Below are 14,466 nucleotides of genomic sequence, written 5' to 3' on the forward strand. Positions count from 1 at the left end.
CACATACCATATCTTTATGTTCCTGAAGATGACAATGTGACATTGTCGAAATATAGAAGTGATTCATTAAAGTTACCTTTAATTAATTTACTTTATATGCGTTGTTAATTCCGTAAATTAATTACCAGTTATGTCTAACCAACGTATAAGTCTTACCACTAGAAACACTATCAAGTTGATAGCCAACTTATATACGGAGCAAGAAGCCACGGTAAAAACAGGTGTTGGATTGACTGACTGGCTTCAAGTTGGAAAAGGAGTTAGGCAAGGATATTTACTTTCTCCTCACTTGTTTAATATATATGCAGAGGACATCATGCATGAAGCATTGGATGAGCTCAGGACAGGAATTAGGATAGGAGGTAGATTGATCAGTAATCTGAGGTATGCTGATGACACAGTACTCCTTTGTAATGACATGGAAGAACTAGGACTAATTCTTGACAAAGTTAACAAGATCAGTAATAACAGAGGACTTCAACTCAATCCTAGCAAAAGACAAAGATTATGGTTCTCAAAGGAAATACAAACAGAGAAGCTCTTGAGAAACAAGTGTACTTTAATGGAGAAATAATTGAGGAAGTCAGCAAGTTTGAGTACCTGGGATCCATTATTAATGTGAAGAATTGCTGTTCAGAAGACATCAGAAAAAGATTAGAAATGGCTAAAACAACAGTCAGAGACCTGTCTAAAATCTGGAAGGATGGATCTATCTCCATGGGAACAAAGTTGAGGATTTTGGATGCAGCTGCTGTTTTTCCAACAGCGACTTATGGATGCGAGACTTGAAACCTAAAGAAATAAGATAAGAAATGGATATCTGCTTTTCAGATGTGTTACAGAAGGCTGTTGATGATATCATATACTGAAAGGTGTACAAATGAATGGGTGTTAGAAAACATCAGTAGAACTTTAAGGCTCCTTAAGGATATTGACAGAAGAAAGTTAAAATATTTTAGACACATAGAAAGGATGGAAGGGGGACTTCTCAGAAGAGTAATAGAAGGTATATTTCCCGGAAAAAGAGGAAGGGGTAGACCATAAATGAGATGGATGGATAGATGGATGGTGTGTGTGTGTGTGGAGTAACTGATCTTTAGAGAGTTGAGGCTGCCATAAAAGCAAACAACAGGACTACATGGCGAGGCCTGGTGTGGCACATCACCGAGTATCAGAGTGACCATACAGCATGTGTAGATGCCCAGTGAACATAGAGAGAGAGAGGTAACTCCCTAATGTATTGAGGTTTGTATCTCTATTTCTGATTATGAGAGATGGCATTTTTAAAAAAACAAAAACATTAAAAATGTCAAAGCGGTATAGTACCAAAAACAAATATTTCAGAAATATGCATTCACGCCAGGATTAAAAAAATAAAATAAAATAATGATGATGATTTCTCTTATGGTGTACAAAAATCAGTGGCTACACAGTAAAATGACAGTTGATATTATTTAAACTGCATACCCTTGATCTAATGATACTCCGTATCTCTGTGATAAAAGCTGACTTCGCACACGCAAATACTGCTTTCGGATAACTGGATTATGCTGAAATAGAAAGCAAAACAAAAACAAGAATGAGATATTCACTAGGTTATGGCATGATCAGACAATAATATTACATACATTAAAATATATGCGATGGATAACATGCAAGAAGCAACTGGATGTAAGGCTCAAAATGAGATGGTAAGGCTTAAGTGCTGGGAGGACATCATGTTGGAGGTTTAATGGAGAAGTGACACCACCAGGAAAGCATTAAAAACTAATTTTATTGCTTTTTAAATTTTTAATTAAAATTTTTTTAATTTAATGCAAGTAAATCAAATTGCAGGAGCAGAGTAATTTATACTCTTGAGGCACGGAAAGGAGGGAACTGATCTTTGGTAGAATGGATAAGGGTAGAAGTTTCCAGTGGGGCTTAAAAGCTGTGGAGAGGTTGAACTTTTTATTAAAGACCTGGGTCTTTTTTCTGATGTGCCCCGGACTTAGGGGATGGTGATGGCATTTCTGAAATCCCTCTGAAGGGATGGCTAAGAAATTGGAAAGAACTGATTATTTTTTAAAATTCTGTAAGCACTGTAGCCATTGGAAATGCCTTATCCGTTCTATCAGAGATCAGCTCCCTCCTCTCTCAGTGCCTGAAGTACTCCGCTCCAGCAAGTTGGCTTACTTCAGACAGTCAGGTAGATCAACCATGCTATGCATTTAGAGGAAACAAATATGGTCAATCTGGCCTTGCAGCAGACCATGTATTGGATACAACGCACAGGATGCTCTGTAAGAAAACTACCATGCTCCACCATAGTAAGTTTAAAAAAGGAAAGACTGTTTTTGGAATCTGTAGCAGCACTCAGAAATCAACCTAAATTAAACAAATATGGATGCATAAAACTTCCTAAAATTTGGGACCAGGCTGCCTACAAACGCCCATAGAGGGTGTTTGTAGGCAGTGTGTGTGTGTTTCAAGTTATTTGTACTGCCTGAAGATGTAGTAATTTAATGCTTTTCTAGTGCTGTCAATCTCCATTAAACCTCCAACATGAGATGTCATGTAAACTGCTTTAAAAAGCTTTTTCTCTGGGTGATGACAACTTTCCAGATATGCAAGAGAGAAAGGGAGCTATTTTTATTCAAGTCTTTATTTTTACAACAAGGGTAAACAAATAAAATTAATAAAAATTATTCCATACAAACCTTCTGGAAAGTAGTTATCCAGATTTTTTTTAAAGTGTAGTACAAACAAAAATTCTTCTCTCTACAATATTGTGATTGAAGAAGATGGAGACACTAGTTGTACTTTACAGAAACTGCAGCAACAAAATATGGTCACTATTAACTTTTGGTTCAATTTCCTTGATATCTTCAGCTTTCTCGTAGGCAGACTTAGATGTTGAACTTAATAACTTTTTTTCGCAGTACTAAAACACACTAACTTAACAAGCTTTGACAAGATTTCACTAGATATCAAATCAGCTTTCTCAGAGCATAACTACTTGTTACAGTTTTGACATTACTCCTTGGCTTTCAGATGGTTCACCCCAAACACTATATAGCAATGCACTATATAGTATCCCATATATATGAAATTCCTATTTCATATATATGGGATACATCTGAAAAGATAGCCAAAGTACTAATAAAATATAACAGTCACGCCGCATCAAATTAGCAACTCTGATCTACTGTCCTAGGGACAAACTCCATCCTCTAACACATCTGGAGTATATGAAGTGCTCTGTGATTGGAACTTGGCCTACTATGGACAGACAGGAAGATCTGTTAACATCTGCTTCAGAGAACATGTGAAATACATTTGCTACTATCATTACAACAAGTCAGGACTGACAAACCAAGCTTTGGCTCCTTCACACAGAATTAGATTGAAAAAACCAATCATTACAGGTCAGAGACTTTTTAGAGTTGCAATGGCTATGAACCATTCTCCTAACCTTAATAAGTAGATACATTAATCTGCAAAAAATATGAGAGATTGAGACTTTTTAAAATTAACTTCAACACAACTGTAATAACTTCTTTTATACAACATTACAGGGCAACCATATTAGGAATTTAAATATTTTGCACATTACAATTTGAATATCTCACTCATAGACTCAAAAGTAGTTATGCTCTGAAGATGCTGGTTCAGAAGTCAGCAAAATACAAGCTCATCAATAAACATTTCTTATAACCTAGTGTAATACTGTAAGAAAGTTATGAATTATTATTTTTCTTCACTTCATATCAGTCACCACACAACCATTCATCAGCAGATATAGTACATTAGCAAAGCATGAAACTAGGGAAGAGAGGAAGCACCTGTCGGTGTATCAAAAAGTAAAGAAATGACTGCACACATTCATATAAAATAGCCCATTTTGTAATATTCTTGTGTAATGATAATGCACAACATGGTATTGCAAAATGCCACTACATTATCAAAACAATTGACTACTGGTGAACATGACTAATGGAGATCTAAAATACAAATTTTATATGTTCTTCAACTAACAAACTATTCATAAGTGCTTTACAGTATAAACAACCATATAAGTAACTAACATTTGGTGAATTTCTAACCGGCATTCTCAGAATCTTGGGGGAGACCACACTCCTACCAGGCGCATCCCCCAGGTGGCAGATGGGAGAAACCCAAATGGGTTGCTCTGAATAAAGAATAAAGAGCCGTGGACCAAAGGATGTAGCAGAGGCATGGCAAGCTGGCTACATTATTATGGCAGTAACTTTCATGAGTAGGAGAAAGTCTACAAACCGAGATAGTGCTACTGCGTACGGGACAACCGACGCGCCTACGCAAAGACCACATAGAGTAGGTGAGAAATCAGCAATATGGTCAGCCAAGGATGTGAAACATGTAGCCACCCTCAACATAAGATCACTATACCGACCTGGAAAATTACAATTAGTCCAGGAAAATTTAAAAAGACTGAAATGGAGTATTTTAGGTTTATCAGCGACACATTGGTGCAGAGATGGATTCATGGATTTACCAGAAGGAAGACTGTACTTCTCAGGAAGAAAAGATAACATACACAGAGAAGGGGTTGCATTACTAATTGAAAAGAAACTTACACACTCAGTAATTGAAATAAACCCAGTGTCTCCTAGAATAATAACAGCCAAACTTCAAGCAAAAGAAAAAGGTCAAACAATTAAAATAATCCAAATATATGCACCAGACAGTAACCATTCAGAGGAAGAAATAGAAAATTTCTATGAAGAACTACAACAGGAAATAGATAATCCCAAAAATAGAGAACTCATGATAGTGATGGGAGATTTTAATGCTAAAATAGGACAGTTCACAGCAGACAACAAAGATGTGATGGGGAAATTTGGATACAGAGAGCTTAACGACAGATGAGAACAATTACTCCACTTCTGTAAAGCAAACGATCTAATGATTACAAACACATTGTTCTATCAACACCCTAATAATAAATATACATGGACATCCCCAGATGGTAATATAAAGAACTGCATAGACTATATCATCATAAACAAACAATGGAAAAGATCAGTAAATAATGTACGAACATTAAGAAGTTTTGATTTTGACACTGACCACGAAATGTTAACTGCCAAAGTGAAGATAAAATTCAACAGGAAAAATAATATCAGAAAAGAAGAAAACATCAACCTATCAAAACTAAAAGATAGCTCAAGCAGAAATCGATTTTTAGAACAGATGTGCTTGAAATTAAAACCCTCCATCTTACAGAACGGCAGAAAATACTGGGAAGAAGGAAAAGAAATAGTGTTATCAATTGCAAAAGACACTAGGTTCCAAACCCAAAATAAACAAACAGTGGATAACCCAAGAAATCCTAGCTACCATAGAAGAGAAAAGAGAGGCCAAGATACTTGTAAACCAACAAAACAATGAAGAGAATAGAGAAAAATACAGAGCACTAAAAAATAAAGTTGATAACCTATGCAAAAAAGCCAAAGAAAAATGGTTAGAAGAAAAAGCTAAGAAATGTCAAGAAGCATACCAACAAAACAACTTAAAAGTCTTCCATGATACTGTAAGAGAAATTACAAAGGAATTCTCAGCAAAAGCAGCAACAATGATAAACAACAAGATGACTGAAACTGGAAATATTGAAGATATACGAAAAATCTGGTCAAACCATTTTAAGACTATCTTCCACCAAGGAAACAAAACTACAATGCCAACAATAGAAGAAAATAATGATCACCCAAAAATTTTATAAGAAGAAGTTAGATACACAATAAAACAGATGAAAAACAATAAAGCACCAGGCATTGATACTATCCCTACTGAACTGTGGTCATATGGAGGCAGCATATCAATAGAATATTTAACAACCCTATTCAATAAAATACTACAAACAGGAGAGATCCCAGATGACTGGAGAACTGGAAAGATCATCCCAATATACAAGAAAGGAGACAAAAGAGACTGCAGAAATTACAGACCAATCAATTTACTCCCTCACACCTATAAAATATTCATAAGAATTATACAAAATAGATTAAAAAACACCTACGAAGAAATGATAGGCACAGAACAAGCTGGTTTCCGAGGAAACTATTCAACAATAGACCAAATTTTCACATTGCACCAACTAGCAGAACTCAGCTGGGAAGACCATAAAGAACTATATTGTTGTTTTGTGGATTTTAAACAAGCTTTCGATAACACCAACAGAGAAATCCTTCTCGAAATTCTACTAGAAAAAACAATAGACAAATATATAATACAGTTTCTGATAAAATATTACTCTAAGACAAATGCAATAATTAAAAAGGACATACTCACAACAGAACCCATAGAGATCCAAAAAGGAGTAATGCAAAGATGCCCATTATCCCCACGCCTATTCAACATATATCTAGAAGAAGTTGTAAAGAAAGCAATAGACAATAAGCCTGGAATCAATGTCAACGGTTTAAACATAAATAATATCAAATATGCAGATGATCTTGTCCTTCTTGCAAGAACCCCAAATGAACTACAAAAGCTGATCAACAAGCTAAATGAAACCTGTAAAACATATGACATGACAATAAATATACAAAAGACAAAAGTGATGAAAATAGGGAGGAACAGAACTAACATCTCAGCCACCTTAAACGGAGAACAAATAGAACAAGTAGACAACTTCATATACCTTGGATCAAAACTAACAGAAACAATAGATGAACTCAAAACAATCAAACACAAAATAGCGATAGGATGGACCACCATGGGAAAATTACAGAAAATCTGGAAAACAAACAAGATATCTAAACAAGCCAAAATCAAATTATATGAAGCAATAATCATACCAACAGTCATCTATGGAGCAGAAGCGTGGACAGTTAAAAAAAGAGAGGAGAAAAAACTGCTGGCATTTGAAATGAAATGAAATGCTTAAGAAAAATAAATAGAACAAGTTGGATAGAAAAGAAAACAAACATCACAGTCAGACAAGAACTATTGTATAAAAAGACAATAATAGAAAAAATTAGAAAACAACAACTGAGATGGTTTGGACACACTGTACGCATGGATGCAGACAGACTTCCTAACGTCCTAATCAATGCTTTTCCAACTGAAAAAAGAAGACCTGGAAGACCAAGAATTACCTGGCTGAAATTAATAAAGAACATCTCGGGATGCAGAACATATAAGGAACTTTTTCGAACAGCAAGGAATAGAGAAGACTGGAAGATCCTGCTCAAGAGAAGACTCAACCCGTCTTAGACGCAAGAGAAGAAGAAGATTCTCAGAATACAGTCTGAGCAAAACATACAACACTCAAACTGTTGCAAAAGCGATTCAAGCTAACTGAAAAGGAATTAATGTCATATCCAAGTGGCTAGATAAAAATCATGTTAATTCAGGATGTCACGATCGATACATGTAGTCTTAAGATGGCTGGCAAATTAATACACTATTGAGATTATTAAGGGAAATTTCACAGCTGATGCTGATTCCAAAAATAGTCTTTCATACTTACTGCAAATTGCAAATATTGCAAAAACTTGAGATAAGGAAGTGCTGCTATGATAAGAAGTACTCTAATATGCAGGCAGGGGCACTCCAGCACAGTGTGCAATATGTGTGATGCACACAGGCGCCAGGATAGTAAAGGCATCAAAGATTTCAGACAAGGAGGAAATACTTGAAAAAAAATTATTATTCATTAATTATATCTAAAGAAATTACATTTTTGTTTAAATTTTAATTATATTTTATAGATTTGTATTAAACAAATTTATAATCACTTATTTGTTATTATTCCTTAAGATCTTATTTTACTCTGATCCTAGTTCTAACAAGTAGTTTAGTGTAAACAAGTAAAACTTGAAAACTTTAGAGAGTTTACGGTTTACAGTGCGACGCGCATTTGAATTTGTTTAATCTTGTTCAAATTCGCATTTGCTCTAAACATATATAAGAAAATCTGCTGCAGTTCTTAACTTTATTCTATATTCTGCTGTTATAGTGCAGTGCAACAGTAATAACATAATAACAAGAACATGGAGTAAATTTGAATTTGAACTAAGATCTAAGGTAAGTTATTCATTCTTTTCTCATACATTTAACATAATATATTTTTTATTTTGTTAAACTCATGAAAAAATTAAATTTTCATGTTTTTAGACATTTTGCTAAAGAAATTAATATACTGTATATATGTTTAATAATTCGACATTTTCTTTATGATGCCATAAAATCTCTTTATAAATATTTACCTGAAGTGTATGATGCTTTATTTGAAATTTGTAATGACTCTTCAAAACTGGACGAACAATCCAAATATCAGGCAAAATGTCTAGGTGAAAAAATTGCTACATTTATTTGTTGTATTAGAGTTTGGTATGATATTTTAAATAATAAATTTTGTCAGCAAAATACTGCAGTCTTCAACTATGAATCTTCAACTTGCTTTAGATGCATTGAATGATCTAAATCAATTTTTAAATGATTATAGGTCTGATGAAACTTACAAAGAAATTGTAGAAAGCTCAAAATTAATTGCAGAATCTGTATTTTGTAGCAGTAGATCACTAAGGCGATGTAAAAAAGACAACACAATTTGATTACGAACATGAAAATAGAGTAGATCCTGAAATTTCATTTAAAGTAAATTTTTTTCTCTGCATAATAGATCAAACATTAGAATCTTTGCAGGAGAGATTTACTTTATTAAAAGAACATATGAATTAATTTCAGTTTTTGTTAAGTACTTCACAAAATAAAGAATATTTATTATCTTGTTGTAAAAAGTTATGACAAAAATGAGAATCATTCAGACATTGATGCAGACGATTTGTGTGAAGAAATTTTACACTGTTAACCATTTATTTCTAATTTTAAAAATTATATATATCAGATAATTCAGTATATTTATTCAAATCATTTAATCACAGTTTATCCAAACTTTACAATTGCTCTTTGGATTTTTTTGTCATTACCGGTATCTGTTGCATCTGCGGAACGGTCCTTTTCTAAACTTAAAATTATTAAAAACTACTTGCACTCCACAATGGTACAAGACAGACTTTCAAATCTTGCCATTATATCAATAGAGTCAGATATTTTGGATCAACTTGATATACATGATATTATATCATGTATAACAAGATTACATTTACAATTACATTCGAGAATTTTCATTAATGAAAGCTAGAAAAGTTCGATTCACTAAGTGATTTTTCTTTCTGTTTAAATATTTATTTACCTATTTCTTTACCCAACAATGTTTAATATGTTCCTATTTTATATACTTGTAAGTTTATCTGTTTCTTATTTATACCTATACAAAGTACAAATGACAAAGTGATTTTCTTGCCAAATAAAATATAGTTAGTTTAATTTTGTACCAAAAAATATTTAATATTTTTGTTTTTATAAAACTGCAAGTTTATCTGTTAATTTATGTAAAACTATACAAGGTGCAATTTGCAAATGATTTTCTGGCCAAATAACATAAATGACTTTATTTTTTTCCAGTTATTTTTGTTGTTTTTGTACCCTTCTTGTATGTTTATTGTTTTTTTATACATTTTTTTGTAATTTCTGCTTTTTGTTCAATAAACTTATAATTAATATATTTCGTACTTCATTTTTACTCACTGATACGTTTTTATAAAGTGATTTTTTATTGGGGGAGCCAACTAAAGTTTTGCACACAGGTGCCGGACACTATTGGCATGCCCCTACATGCAGGGATAAGAAAGTGGCTGTGCCACTGTATAAAGAACTCGTGAAACCACACTTGGACTCTTGTGCTCAGCTTTGGTCACCTGATTTTTAATGTGATGTGGAAACATTGGAGAGGGTCCAGAGATAAAATAAATAAATTCCGTGTGATGATACAGCGTTACTTTTTTTTTTTTTTTTTATGGGAGTTCACCGTACCATCTAGTCCCCCCAAATTTTATCCAGGCTCCGGAACCGGCATAGGCTGACGAATCAGACCTATGGCTGGGTCAGTATTCCTGACTGTAATCTGTGTGTGTCCTCAGACCTATTTGCCTGCTTGCTGGATGAAAAAACACCAGATAAACTGGTGGGTAAAAACCTGCTGTCCACGCCCAAGACCAGCTAACTTGGCTATGGCTGAGAAAGATCCTTGAGCTCCTTACGTCGTTGACGGGAATTGAACCTAGGACACTCCTTCTCCAGGCATATGGTTGCGAAGCGCAAAGCCACTAGACTAACTGCGCAGTCCAGAGATGAGTGACTAAGACAATATCAGGACTTGGGAATGCTGGCTATGGAGAGAGAGAGAGAGAGAGATTGAAGAAATGTGAATTGCAGAGTTTGGTGGATAGCAGGAAAGAGGTGATATGATAGACATTTGAGTTGGTGAGAGGATTTTATTGGATTAATCCAGAGGGAATTTTTAAAATAGCAGAAGGCGAGAGGGAAAGAACCAGAGGCCATCCCCGGAAGTTATGAAAGAGTGTGGCGAAGAGGAGTGTGAATAGTAGATTTTTTATATAGCAAATTGACAGTGAATGGAATGCATTACCAGAATATGTTGTTAATGCAAAGAGTGTTAAATGAACCTCCAAAGATGAGTCTGTTGACTCCATGGAGGGTGCAATAATAACACAGTCCAACACAATTTTTGCTGACTTTTATATGAGACTTGTTTTTTACTAATTTGGGTGCGCCGATTTCAAATATCAAACCCATTTTTCTCTATCACGTCAAGTTTTTCCTCTATGGCATTTTCTTTTTGCTAATTTGTAAGTTTTTGATAGTTTTAAGGAGGCAGTACTATTTAGAGGATCAAAAAAATCGATTTTTTAATATTATTTTCTGAAAGTATGTACTTTTAAAAATCTGTTCCTAACTTTTTATCAAGAAATTCGAAAATTTCCCAAAGATATAGCCTATTATTCAAAGCGGTGTGCAGATCAGAATCGGAGCGCTCACTGCTCTCCCTTGTTAGTAAATGAATAAATGCGTAAGAACCTGCAACGGCACATACTGGTGCTTTGAATGCGAGAGAGGCCGATAATTAGATACATAACTACTTAACAATATTCATTAAAAATTACAATTTTACTTACACGAGTTTCAGGGAATAAATTTTTGTTTGTAGCAATTTCTGCTGTGTGTTCTGTTTTGGCAATCCCTTTGAATACTCCAACAGTAGTCGGCCATCATGTGAGAATTCCATCTTCCTTGGTACCGATCATCTTTGTAATTGCATGCTTTTTTGTTTCCAAGAAAATTATTCGCAATCCATTGTAAATGAAGTCCAGGCCTCTTTCTCAATTTCGTTCATAGAGTTGATGAAATTTGGGTCTCTCATTCTTCTTCTTATTGTGCTATCTTCTATCGAAGGTCAGCGACCATCTTGGCGAACAAACTGCGCTCTTGTGCTAATCTGAGCAGTTGTGCACTGCTCTTTCCTGTCCACGTCTTGATGTTGTCAAACCATGATATTCTTTTTCTTCCTCTAGTTCCTTTGCCACCAATTCTTCCTACCAAAATAGTTTGTAGAAGTTGGTATTTGCTGTTTCTCATGATGTGGCCAAGATATGATGTTTTTCGTTTCTTGATTATTTGTACAAGATGTTTAGCTTTGCCAATGGATTTTAAGACATCTTCATTGGTAATTTTTTCTGTCCATGATATCTTTAGCATTCTTCTGTAATGCCACATCTCAAAGGCTTCGATTTTCTTGATGGTTGTCACCTTCAATGTCCATGTTTCAACTCCATAGAGCAGAATAGACCACACGTAGCATTTCAGCATTCGCCATCTGACTTCCATGTTTAGGATCTTTATTGCAGAATAGTGTTCTCATTTTCATGAAGGACTGCCATGCAACTTCAATCCTTGTCTTTATATCTATTTCTGGATCCCACCGTTCATTAAGCCAGCAACCAAGATATTTATATCTTGACACTTGATCAATATTTTTCCCATTGAGTGTCAGTTTCATTGATGAGGCTAGATGTTTGCTGATGATCATGTATTTTGTCTTGTTGATGTTTATATTTATTCCCATTCTTTGGCTTTCTATGTATACTCTGTCAACGAGTTTTTGGAGATCCATAATGTTATCTGCAATTAGCACGGTGTCATCTGCATATTGTAGGTTGTTAACAATCTTTCCATTTATTATGATTCCCTCTGGACATTCTTCCAATGCTTTTTGAAAGATTACCTCTGCATATATGTTGAACAGGAGTGGTGAAAGCACACATCCTTGTCTCACTCCTCTTTTGATGTTAATATCACTGGTGGTAATGTTGTCTAATTGAACGGTAGCTGACTGATTCCAATACAGATTTGTTATTAGTCTTATGTTTTGTTCGTCTAGCCTTATTAAAGTTAGTAAGGTCTCTCATTAAAGTTCTAATTTGCGGTCCGTCAAATACACCGGCTTTAATTTTTTCATAACTAAGTCGTGGAAATTTTTCACATATGTATTGGAAACAGTTACCTTGTAAATCTAAAGCTTTAACATACTGCTTCATAAGACCTAGTTTGATGTGTAGAGGTGGAAAAATGATTTTTTCTCTGTCGATTAAAGGTTGATTTATAACATTCCGTTCTCCAACATTTAAGGATATTCTAAGAGGCCAATGTTTCTGACTCCAGTGTTGGTTTTTAGCTCGACTATCCCAGAAGCATAGAAAACACGGAAACTTTGTATATCCTCTTTGAAAGCTAAGTAAAAAGTTCACCATTTTAAGATCCACACAGATGATCCAGTTATGGCCTGTATATTTTAATAACTTCAGAACCTTTTTAATGTCCTAATATGTTTCCTTTAAGTGGACTGAATAGCCAATAGGAATTGAGCCATATACATTTCCATTGTGTAGTAAGACACACTTGAGACTTCTGTTTGAACTGTCGATAAATAAACGCCACTCATTTGGATGATATTGTACAACACTCATTTCAGTTAGTAAACCTGACACATTGTTACAGTAAACAAACCCACACTCTTGTTTAAAATATTGTACAAGATTACTTTCCCTGCTACGATAAAAAGTTATCTTCGTATCTTGCTCCAGTAAGTTTTTTTCATTTAATCTTGAAGCTAACAATTCCGATGATTCCTTTAATAAGTCCAAATCTCTTACTAAGTCATTCAATTCCGCTTGAGTAAAACGTTGCAGTCCAGAACTAGAAATTAAATTTTCATTGTCTAAATCAACATCCGGGTCTTGCTCCTCAAGAACATCTGGCATATCCCGATCATGCTCGTTCTCAAGTAAAGGAAGTCCCCTTTATAAATTGGCACGGTTATTTCATTGGAATGAGCAACTGGCCGAATTGCTGAGTAGAGATTTGGATACACAATTTTTTTCTTATTCTTCTTATTATAACCAGAAGTCTGAACTAAACAAAAATAGCAATCATCTACATGATTTTTCGGTTCAAATCATTGGAATGCCAAAAGCTAATTTTTGGCGTTTTCCCTTGCTCCACTGTCGTAAATTTTCTACACGACTTACACACTTTATTTGGAGCCCATGACTTGTCCTGATCTGCAATTTTTACATCAAAGTATGCAAAGTACACTTTCTTAATGAAATCAGTGATATTTGTCCTTTGACTGGGAACAGTAAAGCTGCCACAAATGTAGCAAAAAGAATCTACACTATTGACACAATTTCGAGTAGTAGACATGATGTATTTTCTTCACTGCCGACTAACATGCAATTAACAAGAGAAAAAAACCGGAGACTTTATTGAAACGTTATAAGCGCTCATCATACTTTCACGATCGATTAACGATTGACTGATTTCGATCGTTCTTTGTCCGCTATGACGCATATAGCATTCATTTGTTTTAGGCAGTTGTCATCGCTTACTTTTCATCACCTAAATGTATTAGGTCGGTTATCGGCCTCTCTTGCATTCAAAGCACACCAGTACGTGCCATTGCAGGTTCTTACTCATTTATTCGTTTACTAACAACATTTAAGTTAATATCAGTCAATATTAGTCAATCGTTAATCACGATCGATTAATGATCGACTGGTTTCGATCGTTCTATGTCCGCTATGACGCATATAGCATTCATTTGTTTTAGGCGGTTGTCATCGCCTACTTTTCATCACCTAAATGTATTAGGTCGGTTATCGGCCTCTCTCGCATTCAAAGCACCAGTACGTGCCGTTGCAGGTTCTTACACATTTATTCATTTACTAACAAGCGAGAACGGTGAGCACTCCGATTCTGATCTGCGCACCGCTTTGAATAATAGCTTTGAATCTTCGGGAATTTTTCGAATTTCTTGATAAAAAGTTAGGAACAGATTTTTAAAAGTACATACTTTCAGAAAATAATATTAAAAAATCGATTTTTTTGATCCTCTAAATAGTACTGCCTCCTTAAAACTATCAAAAACTTACAAAATAGCAAAAAGAAAATGCCATAGAGGAAAAACCTGACGTGATAGAGAAAAATGGGTTTGATGTTTGAAATCAGCGCACCCAAATT

General features: G+C 34.6%; 1 protein-coding gene across 6 annotated transcripts in view; it reads right to left on the bottom strand.

The window, feature by feature from the left end:
* LOC150102961 (WD repeat-containing protein 13-like) overlaps positions 1-14,466 on the bottom strand; it is a 436,326-nt gene that overhangs the window by 332,564 nt on the left and 89,296 nt on the right. For 3 of the 6 annotated variants that reach the window (XM_090398328.1, XM_090398332.1, XM_090398333.1), the window contains exon 3: positions 1,468-1,550. In XM_090398328.1, the coding sequence (XP_090254454.1) occupies positions 1,468-1,550 (83 nt within the window). Of the gene's footprint in view, positions 1-1,467; positions 1,551-7,495; positions 7,660-8,234; positions 8,315-14,466 lie in introns of those variants that run through there. The other 3 variants (XM_090398327.1, XM_090398330.1, XM_090398329.1) reach the window with 2 other exon arrangements.

Source organism: Typopeltis vanoorti, chromosome 9, assembly GCF_054136105.1.
Source record: "Typopeltis vanoorti isolate ZY-2024b chromosome 9, IOZ_Tvanoo_1.0, whole genome shotgun sequence".
Taxonomy (NCBI): Eukaryota; Metazoa; Arthropoda; class Arachnida; order Uropygi; family Thelyphonidae; genus Typopeltis; species Typopeltis vanoorti.